The sequence below is a fragment of the Lutjanus erythropterus genome, chromosome 13, assembly GCF_056507025.1.
Source record: "Lutjanus erythropterus isolate fLutEry1 chromosome 13, fLutEry1.hap2, whole genome shotgun sequence".
NCBI lineage: Eukaryota > Metazoa > Chordata > Actinopteri > Lutjaniformes > Lutjanidae > Lutjanus > Lutjanus erythropterus.
The window spans coordinates 36,571,512-36,599,434 of NC_139329.1; the positions used below are offsets into that span (position 1 = coordinate 36,571,512).

The window sequence follows — 27,923 nt, forward strand, 5'->3', positions numbered from 1 at the left end:
TTTAGTTCATTTGCTGCTCCTCTCCACATAATGTTGCTGTAGTTTTTTATCATGTAAAACAGAGTCTACTTTTGATGGATGCCGTCGGATGTCAATTAGCACAGAGCAGATCAAACAGGCAGGAAGTCAGCCACAGAAAAGGCAGGGAGAATCTGGTTAATTTTCAAAATAAAAGACCGTGCAGACTCACGATCATAAAGACGGACAGAAAAGAAACTGTTTAATCACATGGCCTGCTTATCCATTCCCCCTGTCAGGTCCATAAGAAATGCATCCATGGTACCTTCTGTACTGTGGAACAGTGAGGACTGTCAGAATTTTGGCATCGAGTTGATACCAAAGCATCGGTTCTCATGCCATTAAAAAGAGATGAAAACACCGGCAACCTCACTGTCTCAGCTATTATTCTTTTTGATTGTTTATTGAAAATTCTCTGCTTTAGTCGTTTGAGCATTTTTCTCTCTATCCGCTCACCTTGTTGGTAAAACAAGGGGCAGTCACTGGGACCACTGGGACCACTGGGCAATCAGGTTAGAAAGGCTAGTGAAGCAAAAGAGGTCAGATAGATGAAGTGACCAGAACGCTACTGTGTCTGTTCGTTCCAGTAACGTCGTCTCCTCGTGACGGGCCCTGAGGGGAAAGTCACATCAGGATAACTTTATTCATTTCTCACATATTCTCTTTGAATTCCAAAATATACCTTGCAAAAAAGTAACAAACGTCCCCACGTACCCCTTTGAGTTCAAAACCAATTGCGAAGAATGAAAACGTTGTCTGTCACCGTGAACAGACGACTCATGTAAACGTGTAACCGTGGCATTAGTCACGCTGGAGCGACGGGGCTCTGCTCGGAAGCTTTTGACTGTATTTGCTCCAGTCTGTCTGGTCTTATCTCGCCGCCCCGCTCTCGTCTTTAATCTTCTTGCCTCAGAACTGCATCAGACACAAAGACCTGTCTCTCGGGAGTGTCTGGAAGAAGCAGAGCAAGTGACGAACAGCAGCGGGGAGTGAGAGGCTGGAGCATGACGGGATGTGGGGTTTTCAGCCCAAGGCTCCTTTTAAAGAGGCAGTTTTTAAGGTTTTGAAGAACTGTGTCTGCACCAGCTGTTTTGTACCAGGGCTTGTTACAGTATTCCTTGGCTGGTGGGAGTCAGTGCAGTTTTGTCAAAGAACAGAAGAAAATATCAGTGTTTATAGGAGAGTAGGGTTTCAAAATGATTGTTTTGTGACCAAAGCCAGAAACCAGTGAAGACCAGAGCCAGTAGAGTAAATAACGTATGTCAACGTTTGCTATCCGACGACACTTGAATTCAGTATCTGTTTGGTGTTCATCAAAAGATGATCTGTGACATTTTTGACCTTGAGCAGGTCCCTCTGCTCGTGCATGTGCATAAACACGTAGGTTTTGAGCCCAACTCAAAAGTTTCGAAAAAAAAATTACCAACTACTGATCTTTTGTTGAGATAATTTTGCTTTTCTTCTTAGAATAAATTTAAAGCTATGAATTTTATAAACTTTTGCCCAAGATTCAAGTTAATCTAAAGGAGAAAAGTAAATTATCTCAACTAAAGATTATAGGTCAGCAAACTTGCTTAAATTTATTTCAAAACTTAAGAGTTTGACTTGGGTTCGAAACTCAAAAATCTATGCACTTTTTTTTTGCAGTGCATCTGCAGAGGGCAGTGATGCAAATGTGTGGTGCATGCAGTATAGCAATGTAGCAACAAAGAAAAGAGGCAAAGAATAAGAAGTTAGCCTCTAGGATTAGTGGGAAACACTAGATTTAAATATATATATTTTTAACATGTAAACTCCATAAGATACATTAAATAAAAATGCATTTAATAAGACAGACACTCTGGTACAGTTTGTTCCATTTTTTATTGTTTTCTGTCATTGAACATGAATACTTAATCAATGCAACTGATGACTAAATCCTACGTAAACAGCTGACACCAGGGTTTGCAGATATGGAAAGTGAGATATCCAGCTACTGTACTGTGGACACAATATTCACTACAAATCATTACAGAGACACGGCTACTGTTTGTGGAGACTATGCAGACTGATGCTGAGAGATTACACAGGATACTTTGCAGATGTGTTAGCGTGTTAGCATGACAAAGTGGTGTTGTGGTCCAACTGGGTTTGTGCTTCCCTCGGCTCCTGATGAAGGTCGCAGAGCTTCACTCCCGGTAGTAAATTCGTGTGCACACTACGTCATCTGCCCCAAAAATCTGGAGGAAACAAAAGATAATTCTGCATTTTAGACACCTGATAGCGATTAGCTGCAAAATTGTTACTTTAGCTTCACATTTTAAGGCATTTTAGTTTAGTTTCTCTCCTGCGTCACTGTTTGTACTGTCAGGTATCTGGTTTATTTTACTGTTTCATTCATCACTTTCGGCACTGCAATCAAGAAACAAAGTGCGTTGCACAATATACAACGACCTGTTGAACATTACATGCCCACTTCAATTCACACTTCAGGTCAAGGAAACCCTGCCATTTTTTGGTTCTGAGCCCAATTTTTTGGGCAAATGCTCCAAATTGTTCTAAATTAAGTGTGCAACCAGAGAGGAACCATCATCAACGTGTTCCATGTTGGTGGAAACAGGTTACCAGTGATTGAGTGTGTAAAAGTGTGACAAGGCAGGACTTTAACTTTCCTCTCACATTCTCTTATTTCAGTTTTACATAACCCCCTCCGTCACTTTTGCCTGCACAGCCAAGTACACAATGAATGCCTTCAATTAGAGACTGTCAAAGTGTGCGGCCTCGTTCCTAATTGTACTAATTATCATTCAGAGACTACAAAGACACACAAAAAGGTAAAGTTTATGGAGATAGATTAGGGAGGCTGTGTGTGTGTGTGTGTGTGTGTGTGTGTGTGTGTGGCCACTTGTATTTAAACTTTTTAAAAACCTTAAAAACCTCTTTGAAGTAATCAGTTTTGAAATGAAAGCACACAGCTTGTTTATAGATTGAGTATCCATATTGTTTGCGATATGAGTGAAATAAAATTGATAGTCCTGAAGCTTAATCCAAATCCAAATGTTAAGGAAATCCCATTGAACAATGATGCATGTGTCACAACATTATAGTCAGAATTATGCCCATCAGTCTGGGTCAAACTGTTGATGATGAAACCACATGAAACCACCTAATAACTGATTTATGCATCTTTTGAGTGCACGGGCTTGAAGTGGTCCAATCCTCTGATGCGCCACCATCATTTTGGATTTCATTTCAGGCTGATGATAGCTGGGGAAAATGCACACGACTTTGGCCTTAAAGTGTTTTCAGACTAAACCAATTAAACGGATCATGCAAATCGTATGGAAATGTGCCCCACTTACAGTGTGAACTGCCACAGACAATCAGACCATTGCTTTATGATCTCTAGCCCTCCTTTGAGTCTCGAGCTGAAGCTCCACAATTGTTTGCTTATCTGTGTGTCTGGGGCTTTTTTTTTTTTGGGAAAGCAATAGATATGATTCAGATTCAGACAGTGTTTGTTTTGGTTTTTCTAGGTGCTTGTCTCAAAAGAAAGAGGTTGACTGGGTGCAAAGATGACTCATGCATCTTCTTTTCTGGTGAGGCTCAAATTCTTCCAGGATTTTACAGTAAAATTGAATTTATGTAATCATCATCATAAACTGAAGTATCTGAAAACATTTTCTGCATTCGCTAAATTTTTGTATGTCTGATAGACATGCAACTTTATGAGCAGGAGTTTTTTAGTTTTACTGTGAAACTGCACCACAACTGATATTTGGTTGAGTAGGTAGTTTTACCATCTAGCTGAATAATGTAATATATTATAATATATTAAGGGATGTTAAGTTGAAATACTGTATTCCAGGCTGAAATAATTGTCTTAGTTTGCCTGTTATATATTAATTAGACTTCAAATTGATGCTGAAAGTTCACCAAATGAGTAAGTGTTTGTTTATGAGTCATATGAAATCATTAATAATCTTTTGGAAAGAGTAAATGTTAATAACAGTTAAATTGAGAAATATGTGAATGGAGTTTGGCAGGCAGTGAGACAGACAGTCTGCTGAGTGTGTATTTTCAGAGCAGTGGGCTTTTGTTTTCAGGATAACAGGCTTAACTTTACATTAATAGACAATTAACAGCTGATCAACTCACAGTGTATGACTCGTCATCACTTGTTACTGTCAACTTATAATGTTGCACTTGTCTTGTGCTCCTGCAGTGCAGCCTGGCTGAGCTTCCTCAAGTCTAAAGAGGAGCGGGCGAGGAAAAACAACTTGCTTCAATCATAATTTATATATAATTTATATATTAAACAGGGATTTAACTTATTTCATATACTGTCTCTGGCTCCAACTCACTATTTGGACTGATTTTTGGATGCGCTATTTCTACATATTACTCAAATTTTCCAACATGCAACTGTTAGCAACCAAGTTTAACTCTTTCCCCGATGAGATATCTTGTCAATTGCTGTTTTCACTGTGAGGCGGTGATGCTGTGACGCATCCTCTGACAAAAATTTGTCACTCTAAGAAGAAGGGAACCGCTGGAATTGAGCAGAAGCAGAAGAAGAAGATGGTGTTATCTAGCATGAAAACATTGGCGCTCAGCTGCAGATCCGTGAGTCAGAAAGCGCCATGATCTGGCCACTGAGCCCGGGAACAGTGCGGGGCTGCTCACACCGCAGCCCCGGGGCCTCTCAGACAGTGTTTCAGGCAGGAGGATGGGAGACACACACACGTAATATGAAGTGATAAAAAAAAAATATAAAAACGTTTCGATTTTCTGCTTAAAAATATTTTTCACAAAAATGCTGTTTTCTCCGTTTTTTGTCTGAAGGTGGATTTTTTGATGCAACAAACCAATATTCAAGTGCTTATAAAAAAGAATGAATGAAACTCAAACAAAACAGTTTTTGTGACTGAAACTAGAAGATTTGTTCTTTCTTTTTTTTCCACATTAACATGTCCATTGAACTCACTATTCTGTCTGTGTTGAAAAATCTGTGCATTTTGTCAAAAATTCTGGCATTGGCAGGAAACTTTATTAAAAAACGCTGAGTTAATGTCATCTAATAAGCCTGTAGATGACATGCTAATCATATAAACTCATAGGAAACTATATTGCTGGTTTTATATAGGTCACACAGGGATTTCTTGTAGACTCAGAGGTGAGAAGAGCAGCAGATGAGCACAGAGACTCTGAGGCTGCTGTCACAGCTCGGTCAGATCAATCTCCATTAGTACATGAACACTCCAGCTCCTCCAGGGCAGCCGGGCCACAGTGTCACCGGAGTGGCAGGCGCTGTAACACATTCTGCTTTTACCACCCAAACATTAGAGGAGATTTATATGTTCTGCCTTCGTCTCCGGCTGAACAATGAGGAGATTCTAGTGGAATATTGAGATTTAAGGAGCACTGATGACATAATTTAAGCTGCTCTTCTTCCCGCCTCTTGCTCTGGTTGGTAATATAAAGCTGCACAAACATCCTGTGATTACTTTTGCAGAATCTAAACTTTCTATACTGTTGTGTCAAGCTTTTTCCTTTTGTACATTCATCTTACAAGCACTCGAGGAACAACAAAGCAGAGCGTGGGAGCGTTGAAAGAGGAAAGCTGTTGATTCCCTGAGAACTGTTCGTCCGGTCCATTGGTCTTGGACCGCTCCCCTGCACATCCTTCGAGGGGCTTTAGACCCATTGACTTCTGCCCATATTAATCTGGCTAAATACAGGGGCTTTACTGCAATGTCAGCATAGCAGCTCCCCTTGTTCTCCTTTCACATCTCTCCGCGGGGTGGATGAAAGCGCGGCTCCTTGGGAAATGGCCTCTCTCATTTCCTTTACGGATGAATCTCCAGGGTGACTTCATACACTCCCTGCCCCGTTTCATTAACCATTTTTCAAACAGGGTACACTATAGCTGCTCGAGAATCCCATCTTTATGCATCTGATGTCTTCAGAGTCTCCATGAGAACGAGCCGCGTAACAGACAAGCCATACAGATTAGCTACCCATCCGATCCTGCCCTCTCTGCACTCACAATAACGTTTTTGAAATTATTTTCTGCCTCCTCTTTGTTGAGCTAAGAGCCTGAAATGCATTAATCTACTGAACTTCAGAGCTTTTGTCTTCATAAAAACTTTTTTTTTTCTCTCTAAGCAGTGATCTGTTAAGAAGCTTTCAGTAAGATGATGAGTCATTGCAGTGCGCTCACCAGTGTGAGCTCATCGCCGTTCAGCTCTCGGGTCCAGTAGGTTTTGGGGCCGTCACCCTCCACCAGAGTCTGCTTGCAGTAGATCTTGTTCTCCTTCTCCCAGGTGGCGAGGCTCTGCGGGGGTGGAGGAACAACAAAGGTGGGAAGGTCAGTATGATGGTAAAACACAGAACACAACTTTAAATGGCCGCTTAATGCCAGGCATCACTGATCGGTGTGGTCAGAAATCTTCTCTGTTGCACTTTTCATGAAGGTCGTGGCTGCAGCGCCCCCTCAGTTTGGCCTCATGCCCCTCAAAAAATTACATGCCCTGCAGCCACAGTGGCCTTAATGCCCTGCAGAGTCTTTTACTGAGATTCTGGGAACACTTCAATTTCCATGTCCCATAATTTCATGGTAAATAGGTGGTAATTACCAAGTAAAATATTTGAAATTTCTTAGAAATTACCCCCAAATTTCATGTTTAAGTAGTAGACTAGTAAGAGTTGAATTACAGATATCTGCAATATATATCCTGTCTACCTATTAAATGTTTGAATAGTGAGCCAGACCAAATCGTCCACCGTCTGTGGCCGACCTCACTGCTCCTCTTGTTGCTCAGTGGGAACAAATCCCTACAAGCAGATGAGTGCAGGCTGTTACAGCAGCAGATTACTGCTCATAGTTTTGGACTGAGATGTTCAACAATCAAAGATGCGTTAGCCTATTTTAACATCTGTCTGGACATCAGTGAACAAAGCATTATGATATTATAAGTCACTGACCTGAGCCATTAACAGACCGGGTAAAAAAAAAAGCTCTTTGGTCAGTCAGGGTCTCCGTCTGCTAATTCGCTCCAATAATATTTCAAATGACTTCAACAGGATTAGTCAGACTTTGACTTCAGGACTAATTTGTCCTGAAGTAATTGGCTCAAATTGCCTATCAGAGAATGAAGAATTCATAAAAGATCAGGACCAAGGTGACCTTGTGGTGCTAATTTGTCTTTATGGACAGGATTTGTATTTTTTTCGGTCAGCTTAGGGTCCATTAGCTGCACTCATATTTCATTACCTCAACTGTCCACTGTCACAAAACCTGTTCTGTTACAGGAGGGGAAAAAAAATGCTGCTTAATTTCTTAGGGTAAGAGAAGGAGATCAACAACTCATATTTGTCTGTCAAATATGACGGTAAGACCAGAAGACTAGCTTAGCATTAAGACAAGAAACAAGGGGAATCAGCTAGCTTGGCTCTAACTATCAAAACCTCTAAATCCCACCATTAAACTTGCTATATCTCATTTGTTTAATCCATACAAAAACACCAGGCAGCTGGGCAGAGCCAGGCTAGCTGTTTCCCCCTGTTTCCAGTATTAATGCTAAGCTAGGCTGACCAGACCACAGTTTCATATTTAAAGGAATAATTACATATTATGCGTGATGCGCTTATTTAGTTAGGTGAAAAAATATATACCACTCTCACATCTGTGCATTAAACATGAAGGATGGGAAACAGCTAGACAGACTCTGTCCAAAGCTAATCCAACATCCGTCTCCCACCATCTCTAAAGCTCACTACTTAGTACTTAATGTTTTGTTTGTTTAATCCGTGCAAAAAATGAAGTGTAAAAATAATCAACTAGTGAGATTTAAGGCTTTGCAGACATTGCAAGGCTAGCTATCTCCGCCTGTTCTCAGTATTTATGCTAAGCTAGGCTAACCAGACCACAGTATTATGTTTAATGGAATAATTAGACATTTTGGGAGATGAACTTTTTTACTTTTATTTGAAAGTTAGATGAAAAATGTATCCTACTCCAATGTATGTCAACAACAGGGCGGTAAACAGCTATCCTGATTCAAGCTAGCTTTAAAGGTCTCTGGACATAGCTAGGCTAGCTATTTCCCCCTTTTTCCAATCTTTATGCTAAGCTATGCTAACTCCCCTGAATGTAGCTTCATATTTACAAGACAGATCTGAGAGTTTTATCAGTCATTTCAGCTAAAACCTTGCAAGAAAGTAACCTTTTCCCCAAATCATCAAACTCTTTCTTCAACGGCTATTTTAGGGTTACATTTTCTAATCAAGTCTTTATTTCAAAGATTAGCTTACAATTTGAATTAAATTTTTTTTTAAGTGTTGGCCTTGTGTTGCTCTCTGACTCTGATTATATTTTCCCACACTGCTGAAATTTGTTTTTTCCTTTAAATAAATCCAGCTGCACTTTCCTTTTCAACACAGCATCTTAAGCTAGTGATCCCGCTCCAAAGCCTGGAGCTGATCAAAGCTGCCACTCCTTCATCCAGAAAAATTTAAATGTGCACAGGCCTTTTATGAAAACCCATGTTTGTTCTGGCATCTTAGCATAGTGTTGATCATAGATAATTTGCTTGATAATTTTTTATCATTTGCATTTTATAAAGCTGTTCGGTGTTGGACAGTGAAGTAGCAGCAGCCCGAGTTTCTCAGAGGCGAATGTTAATCACCATATCAAAGGTAAGGAAAGCCATCATGGATCCCTGCGGGCTGCCGTCCACAGACTTTGCCAAGCTGAACAACAGCGGGGCTTTTCAACAGCTCTGATTTTTTTTTTTTTTCATCTAATAAAGCCAGAGCCCAGAGAGTCGATTAGCTACGGCTCCATTTTAACGTTAGCATCACTCTCAGCCTCTGACTTGGATGGATTTCCTCTCATTCTCTCTATTGCACATTAACTCACAGACAAATTCTCACAGTCTCTCTCCTCCAAATAAGCTTGTGCACACAATTTGAGACCAAGACCTGCTTTTTCTTTTTTTTTTTTTAACTCATCACAACATCTGCTGTCTTTGGCTTGCCTTCAGTCTGACAGATTTCGGGGTTTCCGTTGCTTATCAGACACCAACAGCGTGTTGAGAAGTGGGAGAACATCTCATTTCCTGCTCGGTTTAAAGTTTTCATGTTGGATTTTTACAATATTTCTTTCAGAGCCCAGAATAACACGCTCACTCCCTCCTGGGCTCCTTTCCTCCCAGAGTTTGATCACATCATCTTCCTCATGTCAGCGTCTGCTCATCACTTTTCCCACATCTAACCATGACAACAAACTAATATTTTACCACCGACAGATACCACATCTGAGTTATAACGACATGCAGAAGTGCCTTAAATGGCAGCATCCATAACAAGGCAGTTTTTTTCTTCATTTCTCCTCTAAACATAAGGCTCAAAGGGATTTTCGGGGCATATTTGCTCTCCTGGCAGATGTCTCAGCCTATCACAGTTGGTGGTTATTGCATCCTTGTCCCAGTCTATCTGGACTCCTCGTCTTCACCCACATTTTGATTCTCTGGTGCAATCAAAGGTGAAACTTGAAGGTCCAGTGTGTAAGATTTACAGAGATCTGTAGGCAGAATATGGCACAAGTGCAATATAACATTCACAAGTATGTTTTCATTGGTGTATAATAACCTGAAAATAATAACTGTTGTGTTTTCATTCTTTTAGAGGGAGGCCTTTATATCTACAGAGGGTGCCGGTCCTCTTCCATGGAGGCCACCATGTTTCTACAGTAGCCCAGGACAGACAAATCAAACGCTGGAATCTACATGTTGACCGATAGATGCCACTAAATCCTACAGCAGCCTGCTTTACATGAGGGCCACTTTTGCAAAATGACAGGAGTCAAGGGCCCAGTTAATAAACAAACAATAATATCATTATTTATCAGATAAAATTAGACATAAACACTGATGCTGGCATGTTTTGAGCGGTGATGGCGCTTGCATACAACCATTATCATTTGGCTAAAACACAGTGGTTACGTATTGGTATGAGACTGCAAAAATAAAGTCAAATTTAACCATCCATTTTCCACCACACTGCCTGTTTTCATTCAGGTTCAGGTTGGCAACAGAGAAACGCTGGAACAGCTGGACTTTATACCACTGGAAACCAGTAGCAACCACATCCTCAACCTCTCCACATTCGCTGCCCTCATTCATTTTTCCCAAGAGGCAAATCTGACCCCAGCATCCCCATGCAGATGAACTGTATACAGAAATCAAGTGTCACCAGAGGTGGAAGTTATGGGAGGCTGGACCCCCTTCCTGGGAAGAACAGTGGGAATCGACCTTATCAGGTTGTCCGGGACATTAAACATCATCTTCTTGAATACTTAATGGTGGTGACGCTTAAGTCATGTGACCGTGGTGTAGTTTACTTCTGGCGATTGCATTTATGATTCTAAAATCATAAAAGTGGCTAATCTGTGAACATCATCTTTCTGTCCAAAATAAGCAAGTATCACTTTTGTTTGCCAGAGAAGTTATTTCCTGCAATAATCCAAAATTGAATGAAAAACTCCTGTTGCTTCTGTTGCTTCCATGTTTGCTTCTGCTGCAATGTGCACGAGTGTTTCTGCTCCAGACTTTACACTGGGATTCATAATAGTGAGACTGATCATTTCTTTGCAGTTCAGTTTTACAGATGTCTCATGTAATGGTGGGAAACACTTCTGGGGCTTTTATTTTGTTGCAGCACCACATGTCGATCAACCAGAGTTATAACTTTAAATAAGTAACCGGTGGGTGATGTCACAGCTGTTTCTCTTGAGACTATAATTGTCTTTAATCTTGAGCTGTGATTAAAAATCGACGTGAGGAGCAGACAGAATGACACTGAATTTTTCAGCTTTGAGAGTAATGAGACACAGATTCTACAAACGTGGCTGCAAATCCCAAATTCAATATTTAGCTCTCAGTGAATATTAGAACCCGTCCAAAATAATCAGTCTCCTCTCTCTTCTCTCTCTCTCCTTCTCTTCTCTTTCAGCAGACTTTTGATTTGCTTGTCACCCGCCGCAGGCCTGTTCCTGCCTCTCCGTGCCAAATGATGCACTGTCAAAAGCAAAGAAATCACAGTGGAGTCTCAGCCCTAACGGGGTTCTATCTGTCCTGGAAACACGTTCCTACTTTTATCAGTTTAACCCCAAACCTGAACAAGACTGCTGAGCTTCACAGAGAAGAATTAACTTCATCATTACACTCGGAGAAATAAGGGTTCCACAAGGGTTCTTTCTGAAGGGCTGAGGTTCTACCCAGAACCATTTGCTCTAAAGAACCCCTTCTTGAAGAAATGGTTTGTCAAGGGGTTCCATTAAGACTAAGGTTCCATTGAGAACCCTTTTCATCCAAAGAACTTTTTTTGGAAGGGTTCTTTGTACCATAATATAAAACGAACCCTAGATGGGTTCTAGATAAAACTTTTGGGATGTAGAAGGGTTCTTGGGGAACCCCCTGGGTGTGTTCTAGATAAAACCATTGGGGTATAAAATTGTTCCCTGCTTATGAAGAACCCTTGATGAACCGTTTCTTCTAAAGGGTTTCAAGTGGAACCTTTATGAAAACGTATCCCCTTTATTTCTCAGAGTGCACACGCAGAATCACCTGTCAGGTGTTTATAGCCATGCGGCCATCTTGTTCTCGTCCTCTGTGTCAGTTTGTGATGAAACTCTTGTCGGCGTCACATCTGTTTCTTAAGTTAAATATTTTTTATCGTTCTGGTGATCAGACAGGATTCATTTCGGATTTTTATTCACACAACATCTCTGTTCCCTTTGCCTCTCCATGCAGCTCTGTGGCAGGTGACTGATACTAAAGGTCTGTCTCTATGGCAACCAGCTGGGTTTAAAGTCTCCATCTGTCTAAGTCTTTTTTTGCCCAGAAGTGAAATGCTTTGTCGCACAGGGAAATGAAGGTTAAGTGTTCAGAAGAAAATGTTGCTGCGTCACGGATGCAGTTTTATTTCTCAGACGTCGACTTATTATTCAGCAAAGCTGCACAAAAGCTCTTGCACACGTCTGTCTTAAGAGTTTTTCCCACCTCCATCCATCAGAGCAGGTATAATAATCGCCTCATTATGACTCCCACTCGGCTCGAAAGCCCGTCTGTCTCTGTTGTCTCTTGAGACTGACGGGAGGAGCAGCCTTATCACTTTCTCCCCCTGGAGGTGAGGAGAGGCCGTCTGATCCCGCCGCACTCACGCAGATTAACTGGGGCTTTTTAACCTTGTGGCGGTGTTAATCAGCCCTCAGCTCTAGGCCAGGCACAGATCAGCGTGTAATCCGTTTAACCACAGGGGCAGCATGCCTCCGCCAAAACTCACTCTGGGGCTCTCCTGCCAGCCCCCACCTGAGAGCCCGCCAACACCCGACTCTGCCCCCCTCACCCCTGCTGCACATGTGCCAGTGTCAGTGGGCGCTGCCTCCTGCAGGTTTAGCTCCGCTCTTGCGTATGATTGCCACACAAGAGCACGAGAGACGCCTCCTCGATTTTTTATCAGTAAAACATACAGTAGACTTAATATATAGTATAATACAGTCAAAAACTAAAAGATCATGTTGGCTCTGTTTCCAGCACATTGGATTTTAAATGAAAAAATGACTGTGATGGTAAAGTTCTGTCTCTCAGCTTTAATATAAAGGTGTTCACGTCTACATCAGATGAAAAGATGAAAAGGAACGTAGCTTGTTCAACAAAGTCCCCTAATTTTACGGGACAATTAACTGGACAAGTTAACATAAACTTGAAACCCAACTCTACTGTTCCCCTTCAAGCATTTTAGTTTCTTTCAGCTCATTGTTTTGGTTTTCCGTTCCACAAGTAAACTGAATTTTCGCCTCAGTTTTGGTGTGAACCACGCCCGGTCAGTCTCACTTTCCTCATCTCCCGTCCTCCTCCCTCTGTCCTCTGCAGGAGCGTGAACATCACCTGTTGCTGATTGGCTGGAACGGTGTTGTGAGGGTGTTTATATCCCTTTCACAGAAATATCTGGGTTGTTTTCAGCACACTCACAGAACAGAGGAGCTGGAGGACCATGAGGAGATGTTCAAAAACTGCACACCACACCTTTAAGAGACAGATGTTTTTCACAGGAGTTGGTAGCACATCTGCTTATGTTTCTCTTATGGAAGTGAGGTGAGCTGAAGTGAACCGCTGAGCTGGTTTGGACTGAAACAGTTTAACAGTATAACTGCAGAATTCAGTATTGCATGGTCCTTACATGTTTTCAGCAACTTTGATCTAACATGTATAAGGTGTTTAGAAGAAAATCTTAAGCGTCTTGCTGAAATCCAACTAACTATTGAGGATTTATATGTTTTTTTTCCTCTGAAATGTTTGGCCACTGTTGCACTGCAGTTATCTTGGTGTGGGTACTCTTTGCCTTCAGTCTGCCTCCAGCATTGAATCCAAAATGAGAAACTGCCTAAAACTGAGCTCAAGAGCCACTTCATGCTCATGTAATAATTAGGAGATAAGTTACTGGTGTGATACAGATGCTGCAAACATACAGAGTGTAATCAAAAGCTACATAAACTGGAGGGGAATTAAATTATCCACCTAATATTGATGCAAATAACTTAAAGTTTGGACAAAACAACTTAAACCTCATGCTCATTTTAAAATGTAAATCCAATGTACTGCAGCATAAAGACACAACAGCGAACAGTACAGTAACACCTTCTGACTGCACTGCACCAAAAACAACATCACTCTTTCAGCCGGAGCGCTTTGATGCTGATGCTCAAACCCAAACAAGTGGATGTGGCGAATGTGTGACGGCAACTCGACTTGTCAGCCTCGTAGCAGCAGAGAGGCGTCGTGTGGCCAAAAGCCACGCTGAGAGACGTCTAGCCCTGCCCAGTACCCAGCATGCCCCAGGGCACAGACAGAAGGAGCCACGCTGTCTCCTGGGATCTGAAATAGGTCATGTCTGCTCTCCCTGACTGCAACATGTAGTTCTTACCATGAGATAAACGATAAAGACAAACATCCATACTTCAGATTTTAGCTGCTTAAGCACATATGAATTGTAAGTATTGCATGAACAAATGCAGAATATGTAGTTAATATACACAGATCAAACCCTTAATGAATTCTGTACCACACACTCCCAGAAGGTCATAGTGGTTTACAGTAAATACGTATCAATTTCTCCGGCTTTTGGCTGACTTTTATTGACTTAACGTAATGCATGCATGCAATTACACATTTTTCCTTTCGCTGTGCAATATTTCCTCTCCACAAGAATGAATATCACTGCTTTCTGTTGGCCAAGGTTTTTTTTTTCAGATTTTTTTGAGCAGAGAACCTGAAACTATCCAGGCCTTTTGGAAGAGATGCCTTGGAAAAACATAAGGTTTATTTTTTGTTAAAGCAGCGATATGTAACAATGTGGCATCAAAAGTGAGTACTTCAATCCAAATAGCAAGTTGGAGACTGTATATTTAATAGATTGAAATCCTATTTAATGTACAGTCTTTAGTTTGTTTCCTCCTGCCCCCTCCTACCCCAACTTGAGGAAGCTCAGGCAGGCTGCAGAAACACTGCAGGAGCACAAGACGTGTGAAACATTTTAATTTGACAATAACGAGCGACGACGAGTCCTCCACTGTAAGTTGATCAGCTGTTTATAACTGATAGTTGTCTGTCAGTGTAAAGCTAAGCCCATTATCCTGAAAACAAAAGAGTTGAGTGAGTTCAGTGACTGCCTTTCTCATTGCCTGCCAAACCCCATTAACATACTGATCAATTTAATTGTTACAAACATCCACTCCTTCTAAAAGACTATACTACTGTACTTAACATATAAAGGGGCCAACAATAACACAAGCCACAGGTTGGAGTATACATATACATACAGCTGTTGCGCTGTTGTCAGAGAAGCGAGTATTTCAACTTGACATGGTTCCTTAATCTCTGATGACATATCATTATTTTATGATTTATTACAGTATACTGCAGATTTCTCCTTTAAAAAATGTTTGCATGGTCAGAGCAGTAGCCCTGAAATGCAGTGCCTTGCTTCAGGACACTTCAGCTGGGCGGCTGCTGAAACGGAGACCATTAAGATGAACAATGTTGTGCTGATATGAAAGTTTAATAAACATGCTCGTGGATTCCTTTTCAAAATTATGATGTTTTCAAAAATATGACTAATTTCATTCATCCAGTGGTTGAAGAAACTTGACAAGTTATACTTTGACTGTCAACAACTTTTCATCCTGCGTCTGTTACGCAACTCTCCTCTGTAACACTGCAACACCCACTGCAGCCTGTTCTTTATGGAAAGTGTCTACAGACAGATGGCGGAGCGTACTGCAGCACTCTTATTTCAAACTTCTTATTTTCAAAGGTATTATGTGCACCTATGGATGGATGGTGGGGCTGCATGCTAATTTGAGAGCTGTCCTTTAGCGAGACTCTGTATCCTTACCACAAAGTAAAAGAAGCATTTTTCTCCTAAACTTCACCGGCATAATATGATTACATACACGTTGCCTCATGTTCCCATTCAGTTTCACATCCGCAGCCTCCTCAAACACAATACTCCACCCCAAAAAAGGCTGTAAATTTCTGAGACTGACACCAGAATTTCTACAGCTGTCAATTTATAGTAGTAACAGTTCAAATTTATATATTATATAATGTGTTTATATTATTACAGTGTAATAATCCTGTAATAATGCTTAACAGAAACTGCTTATGTTTTGATAAATAAACCCACTGCTTTGGACTTTTCTCTCTTTAAGTTGTTGTTGATCCATCCTCTGTGCTCTCAATAAGCCATTTAATGAGCTTATATAAAGAAAGAGCTGTAATTTAGCACTGTAATTTGTTAATGCTGCCCCCCTCATCTGTCTCTGGATTACATGTTAATGTTGTTTACCTCACTGACTCCATCCTCTCTGGTTGCTAAGCAATGGGAGATAAACAGATGTCAGCCCCTGGACCATCAATGCAAGAGTCTTGTTACCTAAAGTGAGTCAGTGGCAGCGTGTTTCTGCCGTGACATCTCTAAGTGCTTCACCTTTGCAGCGCTGACTCAGTTCATTGTGTTGGTACAATTTAGTTGTTGAGTAAACAAAAACAAATTGTTTTAAAAAAAAAGTGATACTGTGGCTTGTGTTTTGAATCAGTCCAACAGAACCATCAAGAACTAAGGTTATGCTACTGAGCTCCAGTTGGAAAAAAATATACAAAAGATAATTATATATTTACATATAAAAGCTACGCAGTGATCAACAAAAAATGAACTGCAGTGAACAAAACATGCAGGTCCATAATTACAAATGGAAACGCAACAACTTTCAACTTCATTCGACATTTGAAGCTGCAAAAAGTACAATAAGTCGAGGTTAATAACATACTGTAGGCAATATTTTTTTTCCTAAGATGGTGAGGGGATGACTCTGCCTGTGATTGGCTTACAGTAACAACCTTCCCCTAACCAATCACACTCCTCAGGCTTAAACTTAACCAACCAGTTTAACCACGCAACCAAATGACCCAAACCAAAAAAGACAACGAGCACTAGCCAATGACAGTGAGAGTAGAGCTGATCATGACTTTGGCATCCTGGAAAAAAAAAACTGTTAACAGCAAGTAACTTCATAAATCTGTTAGCTTACGACCTGTTTAGGACATGAAATTCAACATTTAGGATTTGACTCAGGACTTGAGTGCAAAGACTTGGGACTCATTCTGCAATCCACTGCAAGTCGGAAGTCGATATTTCCAAGTCAATATTCCCAGCTTCTTAATCTAAATGCATCCCGGTGCATCTGCTCGGGAAAACAAAGATGCCTGCAGCAAACCGATGTTCGTATGTCAAGTCAAGTCAGCAGCTGATTTAACAGATTAGCACACATGAAAAGAGAGTGGAGGAGGAGGCTACTGCACGCTATAGAGACGTCTATCAAGCACAAATGAACACAGCAGAAACGGAAATGAAAACTATAAAGTTGCTGCAGCACATCACACAACACAAACACTAGTAAATATAGTAAAAACTGATTAAAAAAACAGTAATTCTGCTTGCTGCTTGTGTGCGCTTCCCTATCGATGTGAAATCAGTTGTGCCGGATGGATCTTGCACAAGAATCCGACTTCTGCTTGATTGATCGCTCCAGGTTGGGTTTGGTTTTTTTTGTTGTTTTGAGTACAGTGGGTTGCAGCAAGAGGTGACCAGTATAAAGAAAAGAATTTTATGAAGTAAGCCTTAAAAAGAATAAATCAAAAGGAAATTTTTATGCTGTGACACAAATTAAAAACGCAGACCGCGATCAGCGTTGGGAATGTGGCTGTAATATATCTGCACATTATCAGGCTCAACAATCAAGCTGCCTCGTCCACTTTATCTAATTATACAACCTTCATATTTATTACACAGATGACGTAAATGCCCCAGTGTTTAGATCCTATCAGAGGAAACCAGGTCACTATTATTACACGTACCAGGACACAGCCTTTATGCCACAGCTTGACAATCTGTCAAGTCAAACTTTTTTTTAGCAGAATTTGTAATGATTTCCAAGAATTTGGAAGACTTTGATGTTCCTGAAAAATAAAAAATTAAAAGCACACACGTCTCTGGCTTCTCTCCAGACCTGCGTAGGAGCTCTGACAGTGTATGTGAGAATTCCCCTTCAGGGACCGAAGAGGTTCAGAGAGAAACTCTCATCCAGCCCGACTCACGCTGCCCTTAATCCAGCTGCACGGACGTGAGCACGATACCAATGGATGAAACTGCTCCGAGGTATTAATTTTTCATTCGCCCCTCAACAATAATAGCATGCAGATAGCTTTGAAGACGCTGAATGCACTCATACAAACACACAGAGTTCCCTTTGTCAATACATGAGCAGACTTGATCACTTTAACATCAACCAGATGTTACGGTGAGACAAATGAGTGGCTTTTGGTGTCTCTCTCTTAAAACAAAAGTTCTGTACCTGTCCACACACACACTGGCTTGTTTTTGTATCAGTTTCCTTTAATTCTATTATAACTTTAATCATAACTACATCCTCTACACTAATCTTAAAGTCAAGATGAAATGAAATATTCCTTTTGAATTCTTTTAGATCAGACATATTGCACACCTATTTAAGAATATATGCAAAAAAAATATGCATAAAAAAAATCAATTTTCTCTCACTTTGGCCGCTGCTTCTTGTTCCATTACTTCCTGCAATATTTCGTCAACAAATGACGAAAACGGCTGCCATCTTGTTTTGTAGATGCATTTTTAAATACAATAAAAATGAAGAAAACCTCCTGTTATTACTTCAAAATAAAAGTCAAGTCTTGTTTCACCAGGTAAATACGTTTTGCCGTATTCATTTTTAAACTTACCCTGCACTTTCGTCCGTCCACCGTCTCCTCGTCGAACTCTTCACCGATGTGGAAGTTGATCTCGGTGGTGCGCACGGTGGTGGACGTCTTGATGTAGAACTGCTCGCCGTCCTGACGGATCTCCACCTCGGGCTTGGAGGCCGCCGCCACGGCCACCTTCCTCAGCATGGTGTTCACTCCTGCGGCGACAACAGGGAGAAACAGGGGTCAGTTTCACCATTTTTAACAAGATTTATTCAGTTATCAAAGGTGCAATCAGTGTGACAAGAAAATATTCTTTGGGATGTTGTTTGAGACTCAGTAATTACAACATGCTGACTTTTCTGGAGCTGGTTTGTAGTTGAAAATGAGCCAAACAGACATTATTGTTATACCTAATTACAGTAATGTGCATTAGGATATTTTCCCATCTTCTCAGAAATGCAGTTTCATGACTCTTCTAATTGATTAGCTAATATGATTTTGTATTTATTAGAAGTCATCATTAGAGGAGCTTCTTGCTGGTCACATACAGGTCAACCAGAGCCACTGACTGCTCAGTACGCTGGTTCTCAAACTTTTCCCGGCACGTCCCTCTCCAGAAGCAAAAAAAAAGATTCAAGCAATAAAAAAGGATCCAAGCTGAATTTTAGTAGAATAAAGGTCAGCATGATAGCATCAGCTCACTCTCGTTTGTTTATTTCCCCTACATACATCACTCCATCTCTGGTTTAATACCCTTTAAAATCAAATTAAATCATGAGGAAGGAAGAAAAGGAAGGCAGGGAATAAGCAGAAAGTAGGTGTCTCTTTGCCCCTCTCCACTGGCTCCCTGTGGCTTTGACAAAAAAATTTATATGGAAATTAATAACAGTTGCCTAATCAAATCAGTTGTAATTAAACGGGCCTGACTGAGTTAAAACTGGTTTACAGCAGGTTCCTGTTCTGCAGCATGTCACAAACCAGAGACAGTCAATGAAAAACACAAACAGAAGACAAACAGCAACACAGACATTCAGAGAGGAGAGGACTTAGATGAAGTGGGCTGATACTATGGATTAAATCAGTGGCTGCAAGTGTGTCCTTCCATCAGATGATGTTTTTATAGCTGTTTGAAATGTGCGACAGAAGTTATTGTTCTAATATAATCTGTGGTCTCATTCCAGAGTTCGGCGTATGTGTGAAAAATGATGTCTGACCAAAGCTATTTTTATAAACCAGAACTGGGATAAATGCACGGGAGACTGATCTAGTGATGCCTTCCTGTCTTATGTTGTTGTAGCTGTTAAAATTTATCATTGCTGGAGGCCTAAAGTGCCTATACAATTAAAAAAAAAGTGTTTTGGTACAGCTCAGTGTGTTTTCTTCTACATCTTGCTGGTGGCTAGTCTTGAGTTTTGGATGTCAAACCCAAAAGAAAACAGAGAATTTAATAGTTGCAGCTTCAGAAAGATTAAAAAGGTCTCTTATGAGAGTAAAGGTTGCAGACCTGTGGCCGAAAGGTTGATCTCTGCATGGCACTGAAAAGTTGAAAAATACAAGAGAAAATGGGCATTTCAGTTATGGGAATGTGGTTCTTTTGTGTTTTTTTTTTTTTGTTTGTTTCTTTTGTCTGATAAAGAAAGTGAGAGGCAGACATGAAAAGAAGAAACAGAAAAATCAGAAGAAGAAGGATCAACTGTCACAGGTTACAGATCAGCCTGTTTTTGTTCTGTTGGTGCTAAAATTTGCGCCGAAACATCTTCCAGTCTGTTCTGTTGTATTTCTAGTCTGCCTTACCCTCGACCCCACCCACATTTAGACCTCTCCAGGCCCTCATGCCAGCTTCTATCAGTCTCTGGACCTTAAATTTAGAGGCACATGCTGACTGCACGTCTCCTCGTATTTCTGTGTGTGGTGGACATGAGCGTCTCCGAGCCCAAATTTTAACTGAGAATGACAGAAATGTAGATGTTTCAGGGTGAAAACACAATAGATGCTCTGCAGCTCTGGCAGAAACCTCGACTATCCCTTAAAAAGGGGAGAAATCTGAGGAATTTTGGCACCGACGTCTGTGCGAGGGATTATTTCGGCCGTGTCCAGAGGAAAAAAGTGAACTCATGAGGATGTCAGCGCTGGTTAGCGCTGGCTCTCCTTTTGTCTAGTGGCTGTAAGAGTGGTAATCCTGCGTGTGGCGTGGCACTGTCTAGGCTTGTGGCAACACTTTGGCATGCCCTGTTTGACTCTGCAAGACCATCTGGCTTCATGTCCTGCCAAAGTCCCGGATCTTTTTCTTTTTTTACTTTATTTTATTTTATTGGCCTCTAACACTGGAAATAACTGAATACACAGAAAGCCGATATCTTTGCAAACAAGATTAAGTATTTGATTTTGCAAAGTTTGCATGGATTTCCCCAAAAAATCAGCCCTAGTTAGTTTTGAGAGATCCTCCTAAACCACAAAAACCACCATGGTGTTTCTTGGTCAACACCCAGACATAAAAACATATTAATTTGACAGCTTACACTCGACCCCACCCAGGATCTGAGGGATCACGCCATATGTTTGTATAGCATTAAATATGCATGAGCTCCAGAGAGACAAGCAGTCTGTCCTCGTCTTCGAAATACTGACAAGTTCTCAAAATTTTATTTTCCTATAACCTTACATTATTGATGCACTTTTCTGTAGTTTTTTCAGTTTCTGGACCACCATTATTAGAAGCAGCCAACAGTAAGGAACACATGCTCTTATAGAAACCAAAGACAAGGTGGAGGAATTCAATTCAGTCAGCAAAGATAATTTCCTACTAACGAGTGTTTTTGACTGATCCCAGTGCTGAAATTTAAAGGTATACTATGCAGGATCTTCCTAAAAAACAAAATATAGACACATACAAAAATAATAACCTTTTAAATAACTTTTTATGACTAACAAAAAGTGTGCAGTGGCGTCCGGATCTGCAGAGATCCTGCTATGGATGTATAGCCCCGAGTCAGTAACAGTCTGCAGGGTGTGGGCTCTATTAAAGGGATTTATTGGCAAGACATGTCAGAAATCGAATGTAAGTATGTTTTCATGGGTGTATAATCACCTGAAAATTAGAATCAGAATCATGGATAAGTTCACCACATAGTTAAAAAGTCTCTTTTCTGTGTCTCTTTATGACTGTGAGTCTGCACAGGGTCTTTTATTTTGAAAACAGACCGGATTCTCCGTACTTTCTCCGTGTCTGACTTCCTGCCTGCTTGATCTGCTCTGTGCTAATTGGCGTGGCATCTGTAAAAAATTTACTCGGCTTGTATTTAAAGCGGAGCGGAGAGCTGAACCGAGGCGCCGCTGGTGAAATCACAAGCATTGTTTAGAATGGCAGCGATCGGGGGGTTGGGGGCAAATACATTGTGTGGGGTTTTTTTTTTTTTTTTTTGGTTCATGGGCTGATAGTGGCAAGTTTGACAATTTTAACATATTGTCCAACCCTAGATTCTACAGAAGCCCAGAACAGACAAACCAAACCCTGGCTCTGAATACTGCCTTTCATGTTTTGCAGGAGTTTTGCAGCCTCTGTAGGTTCTGGAAGGGGAGAGTGAGATGAGGTGTATGCAGTCTGCACTGCTACATGCCACCAAATCCTTCACAGAGACATTGCTGTCTCCATCTGTCTCTTCTGCTCTCTGTCTGTGTCATGGATGTATAAAGAGCTGCAGGTCTGAGGCGGGGCTCAGCTACACAGACAGACAGACACTAAAAAACTAGAAAATTAATTTATTTTTGACTTAACATTTTGTTTCTTTGTTCTCACAAACGCCGCTCTCTGTCTTCACTCAATCCCTTTTTTTTTTTTTTTTACATTTTTCCTTAAAAAACATATTTAAGTTGTTACGGTGGGATTTTTGCAGGGATCTGTAACAAACCATGTATGTATGTATGATGTTTGGACCAGGACGTCTCTGCACTGCAACAATATTTAATTTGAAATCTTAGTTTGACACATTTTGCCTTTAACTAATATATCACCTCCTGTGATTTGTAAATTGCAGTGGGCAGTATTTAAATAAAATTTCAATGAATTGTTCAGCCCAAAGCTCGATCAACCACAGCTGCTCCCTCTGTCTCGCTCGTTGAGTTGGTGATTCACTCCTGCACAGTATATCTTTAAACTGAAAGTTTTACTCATCTTTTAATTGTTTTTACAAGCTCTTATATCAGGGAATGTTCTGCTATATAAAAAAAATTAAAAGCTAAATAAAAAGTAAAGAAAAAAAAAAGAAAAAACTTTCTGACTATTTTTTAATGTCTTAACTCGAGTTCCCATTAACTCAGACAAGTCTTAAAAAAACTCAGTGTCTCAGTGGTAAAATCATACTTGAGGCGTGCAGTATTTTTACCCTCTTTGATCAAGCGCAGACACGCATGACCCCTCGGTGCTCTCAATTAGCAAACTGTGAGTCTGATCAAGTCGTACAGCTCTGTTCACTCAGCGTGTTCCTCTGCTATCTGTAACACTCCCCTCCTACTGAAGGGAAACCTCAGACCTCAACAGATAATTATGAAGACGCTGATGGAGAGTGGCGGCGCTGCGGCACCGGAATCCACAGGAAGAGCTGCCCATCGCCGCTCTCCACTGACTGAGCCCTTCTGTGAGAGCGAGCGAGTGATCTGCTCCGGCAGATGTGCTTAATGTGTCCATGAATGGATGAAGTGCTAGAACTGATTTCTCCTTGGACTTCCCGTTGGAGGGGTAGCTGCTCTATGGACCCTGCACCAAAATAAAACATGGGAGTGGCTGTTGAAGAAGTTTTTCTTCCTTGATGAACATTCAGTTGATTCTTTTTAACTGACTTTCAAAGTGAGTTTGTTTTAAGGTTGTTTCAGGATATTTTTTTGGAACTGAAACTGTACTTTCCCACACTGTCCAAATATTTTCGTGTACTCAGAGAACGAGCTGAGATCGTCACAGAACTTGCAAAAGCGCGCACAGCCATGTCCCGCAAAACCACGCTCACCCCGGTGAAATACCAAGTCTTTAGGGAGTCCGCAGGATCCACCATGTCCATGCTTCCTATTCATCGTCTATGTAAGCAGCCATGCAGTGCCGTCTGGCAGCACCGCGATGCGTTTCAAGCGACAGGCCGTCATGTTTGCGGCTCCACGCTAGCATAAAATTGCGGTCTGGGCTATTTTATGAGGAAAAATCTCCCATGAAAACATTTAAACTAACCGTTGTCGATCTAAACTGAAGACAGATTCAGCAGCTACATGTTTTCAGAAACCCGGGCTCAAATGTCCGATGATGGAAAGCAGCGCAACCACTCACGTCCGTTACTCTGTCTGTACTTCTCTGCACTCAACCCCAAGCCCATTCATTCCTACTGAAGATGTAAGTCTTTAAGAAAAGGCCACAAATATAAAATTTAAAAAAAAAAAGGTTTTGCAACTTTCTAAAACAGCTGAGCAGTGGGACTTTGGGACAACCATATATTATTATTACAATACACAGCTATACAAAAAGTTATGAAGGAAGTTTTAATTTACTCTCTGAGCTCTTTCACAATACAGAGGCTGATTCCGTAAAGAAAATCCTTTGAAAACCTTCTGTCAGAGCAGGTTACCGCACAGTTGGAAGACCATGGCTGAGTGTGACACGTCAAAGGCTCTGATTAATTGATGCATAACTTTTTCCAACAACTCTGCCTCTTATTGGCTAGTAGGCTTCTCATCGCCTCCCTTTGTTGGGTTGGTCATTGAGGCTATTTTGCATGGATATGAATACAGGTTTTTGATCTTGGTTTGCCCTTTGGTGTGCACTGGGTACAAAAGTTTGAAAACCACTGATCTAAGGTACAGTACATCAGGCTACAAACAAATAACAATAATTGTTAGTTGGACAAACTCTGGTTTATCGTGGTTGGTTTTGTCAGTGGATTTGTTTCACAAGAAGAGAAAAAAGCCTTATCCTTTAGACATACAGCAGAAACCACAAAGAAGCCAAATATGCTCAACAAATCTTGCATGTACACCATTAAATGCTGCAGCGATGCAAGTGATTCAGATTTGCAAAGTACAAAACTGTTTCAACTTAAAGGTATAGTTCACCCCATAATCAAAAATACACATTTTTCCTCTTTCCTATGGTGCTATTTATCCATCTAGACTGTTTTGGTGTGAGTTGAAGAGTTTTGGAGACATTGTCCATAGAAGCAATGCATCTTTCCAGAGGTCATGACCCAGTTATTCAGAATAATCCACAGACCTTGTTGTGAGCAGTTTCATGTAGGAACTATTTTCTTTATACAGGAGAAACTGACTTATTTCTACTGTAGAAAGAAAGTATTTCCTTCCGAAACAGCTCACAACAAGGTTGTTGGATTGTGTCGAGTAACTGGGTCGTGATTATTGGAAAGTGCCATTTCTGTTGAGTTTTTCAAATGTGCGCTTTGAGCACTGCAAGTCCAGTACCATTTAGTTTCATTATATTCAAGAGAAAGCAGACATCTCTGCTGTTGGTATCTCTAAAACTCTGCAACTCACACCAAAACCATCTAGATGGATAAATAGCACTACAGGCCAGTGGAAAAATGTTTTTTTTTTGTTGTTGTTGTTGTTTTGGGGATGAACTGTCCCTTTAACTTCCCCAGTTTGTGCTAAAACATGCACCGTTCACGTCTAAAAACACCTGATTGTGATTCGGTTTGGTGTCAACAGTTCTGGGAGAGTTGTCGAAGCAGCTCCCTGCTTCTCCCTAAAGATTTCTGCATTATTCTAAAGACACACACAGCCTTTCGTCGTGTCCTGTCTGTTTCAGCAGCCCCGGCGTGACGGAAACGCCGCCACACAATTGAATGACCCAGTTAAAACTGGTCCAGATCTAAACCATCACAATCATCAGTTAAGACTAAGACGGGTGAAAAAGAATGAAAAAAGATAGGACACAAGAGAATAGCAGTGGGCTCCAGAGACCTCCCCTGGCATTGCTAATGCATGCCCTACTTAAATGCTTAACATGAATAATGTTGTGCCCCCCTCCTCTCTTCATGTAACAATACCACGTCTGTTTAGGCTGGAATTCAGCATCCAGTGTTTCATATCTCCTGTAAAGCCGAGGGATTTCCCTCCAGCAGCATCTCCCTGTAGATCTCTGCGTTCTTTTCCCAGGGAGCTTCTCCGAACAATACGATGTTGTTGGAAGTCAGGCATGCCATTCATTCATTCAACAAGAAAAGCCTTTTTCTATATGGACATGATGGATAGTCCACCTCATGCAGGGATGTAGCTATGGAGGAGAGAGAGGAGAAGGAGGGGGGGGGGGCGCAGGAGGGGGGCTTACCCAAGGCTTTGAGAAGTTCATCAAAATTCTCACTCTTCTTCATCTTCCAGTTGCCGGCAAAGTTAGGCATGTCTGCTGAGGCTGAGTGCAAGGGGGCTGCCGAGAAAGAACCTGTTCCACGTTCTGATGCCTCTCTTCCCTCTCTGTCCTCTTCCCTCTGTCTCCCTTTGACTCTTTCTCACCCTCCTCCTCCTTCCCTGTGCTCCTGTCTCCTCTGCTCTGGGCTCAGCCTCGCGCTCGTACTGTTACAGACACGCCGAGCGTTTCTTCTCCTCTCACGCTCTTCTTGCTTCGTCCGTGAGTCTCGGCGTGCCGGCAGCAATCTTGTCTTTGGCTCTTTTATAGCTACTGTCTTTAATGGGAGACAGAGGAGGTCCCTCCCCCTGAAAGCTCTGTCCCATTAATACAGTAGAGCAAAGGGGGACATGTCTGCTTTCTCTGGAGAGTAAAACAACTAAATTCATTCTTATTATGTGTATCTGTAGTGTTTCAGTTTGTCAACAACTCGAATATGAAGTCATTTTGGTAACACTAATGATCATTAATAAATAATTAAATTGATAGTTGATTAAACTTTAGTTAGTAGTGTCCTCACTGTTTCAAACAATGCACTGATAATTAATAATGGTTATTAAAAAAGGAATATTTATTACTAGTTTGTGAAATGTAAAATAATTTGTTTATAAATGATACACTGCATCATAGCTGATAAGAGATGATCACAATTACAGCCCTATTAAAATAGAAATACTGACAATTTATTTTTGCACACATTAACATTTTATATACTATATTAGACAGCGATAATATATTGAATATCGCAATATCACAATCACAAAATATCTCAATACGTACTGTACTACCGCGGTGACAATTTAAACCATGATGTGGCTGGTTATTTTTGTTTTATTTTGCTAAAAAAAAAAAAGAAAGCAGAGGCACTTTAAGTTGATAGTAACAAACAAATCTTATATAGAAACTGCACATTCTTTATTATTATTATTTTTCATGGCATTTTAATTGTGTTATTATCTGTGTTGAGTTTTTGGTATTGTTACATCCCTAATATTAAGTATTTGTTAATGATTACCAAATGATTTGTAAACATTTAAGAAATCATTACATAGAGAGATGGACCAGATAAGTCCAGTCAAGTCAAACTGAACTAAACTAAACTAAGCTAAACTAAGCTAAGCTAAGCTAAGCTAAGTTAAACTAAGCAAAGTTAAGCTAAAATAAGTCAAGTTAAGCTAAGCTAAGATAAGCTAAGTCAAGTCAAGTCAAACTATGCTAAGCTAAGCTAAGTTAAACTAAGCTAAGCTAAAATAGATTAAACTAAGCTACATTAAGATAAGTCAAGTCAAACTAAACTAAGCTAAACTAAGTTAAACTAAGCAAAGTTAAGCTAAAATAAGTCAAGTCAAGTCAAACTATGCTAAGCTAAGCTAAGTTAAACTAAGCTAAGCTAAGTCAAGTCAAGTCAAGCTAAACTAAACTAAACTAAACTAAACTAAGCTAAACTAAGATAAGCTAAGTTAAGTTTAAGTTTGTTAGCAGTAACATCACTATTAACTTAAGTTAAACTATTCTAATCAATCAAACTGATGTTGGCTTTTCTTGGTATTGACAGTTCTGGTCAGGTGGTTTAAAATTAGTCATTAAATATTATTAACTATCTTCTGCTTCGTCTCTCTTCTGTTTTGTTCTGAACTGTTGACTAAATTATAGTGAGATATTCAAACTTTGAGTAAATTTGACCAAAAATGATCCTGAACCACAAACATACATCAAACAGCTGCTTTATGGCACCGATGATGAATCATCCGCATGTTTCCTTGTTGATTCCTCCGGGACATTAACAGGGAATTTATTTAATTTATTTAATACATACACATTGCATTCTATCATATTAATTATGTATTATTGTGGGCAGTGTGATCATTTTGGGGGGATTTCGTCTGCTCACAGGCAAAAGGTTTTCTGTGAATTTTCTGGTGTGATTTGTTTTGCGTTGCTGACTTAACAGCTGCAAGATATTACGGTAAAACACTGAACAAATTTGCCTCAAACCAAACCTGCATCACAAACATGGATCAAAGAGATATTTTATTTAACCGATAATAAATCATCTGGATGTTTACTTGTTGATTCTCCCCCAGGATTTAATGAGGAATTGTGTATTTGTTGTACAGTAGATGTATTGTTTTGTATTAATTATGGATTAGTCTGTATTATTATGTACTTTCAGTTCATTTATAATT

General features: G+C 40.5%; 1 protein-coding gene across 1 annotated transcript; it reads right to left on the minus strand.

Moving 5' to 3' along the window:
- Positions 1-1,862: 1,862 nt before the first annotated feature.
- Positions 1,863-25,986, minus strand: crabp1a (cellular retinoic acid binding protein 1a). Its single transcript, XM_084734714.1, has 4 exons — positions 25,663-25,986; positions 18,378-18,556; positions 6,221-6,334; positions 1,863-2,237 (listed from the first exon to the last, which is right to left on the minus strand). The coding sequence occupies exons 1-4, from the start codon at positions 25,730-25,732 to the stop codon at positions 2,187-2,189; spliced, it is 414 nt and encodes a 137-aa protein (XP_084590840.1). The 5' UTR covers positions 25,733-25,986; the 3' UTR covers positions 1,863-2,186.
- Positions 25,987-27,923: the final 1,937 nt, after the last annotated feature.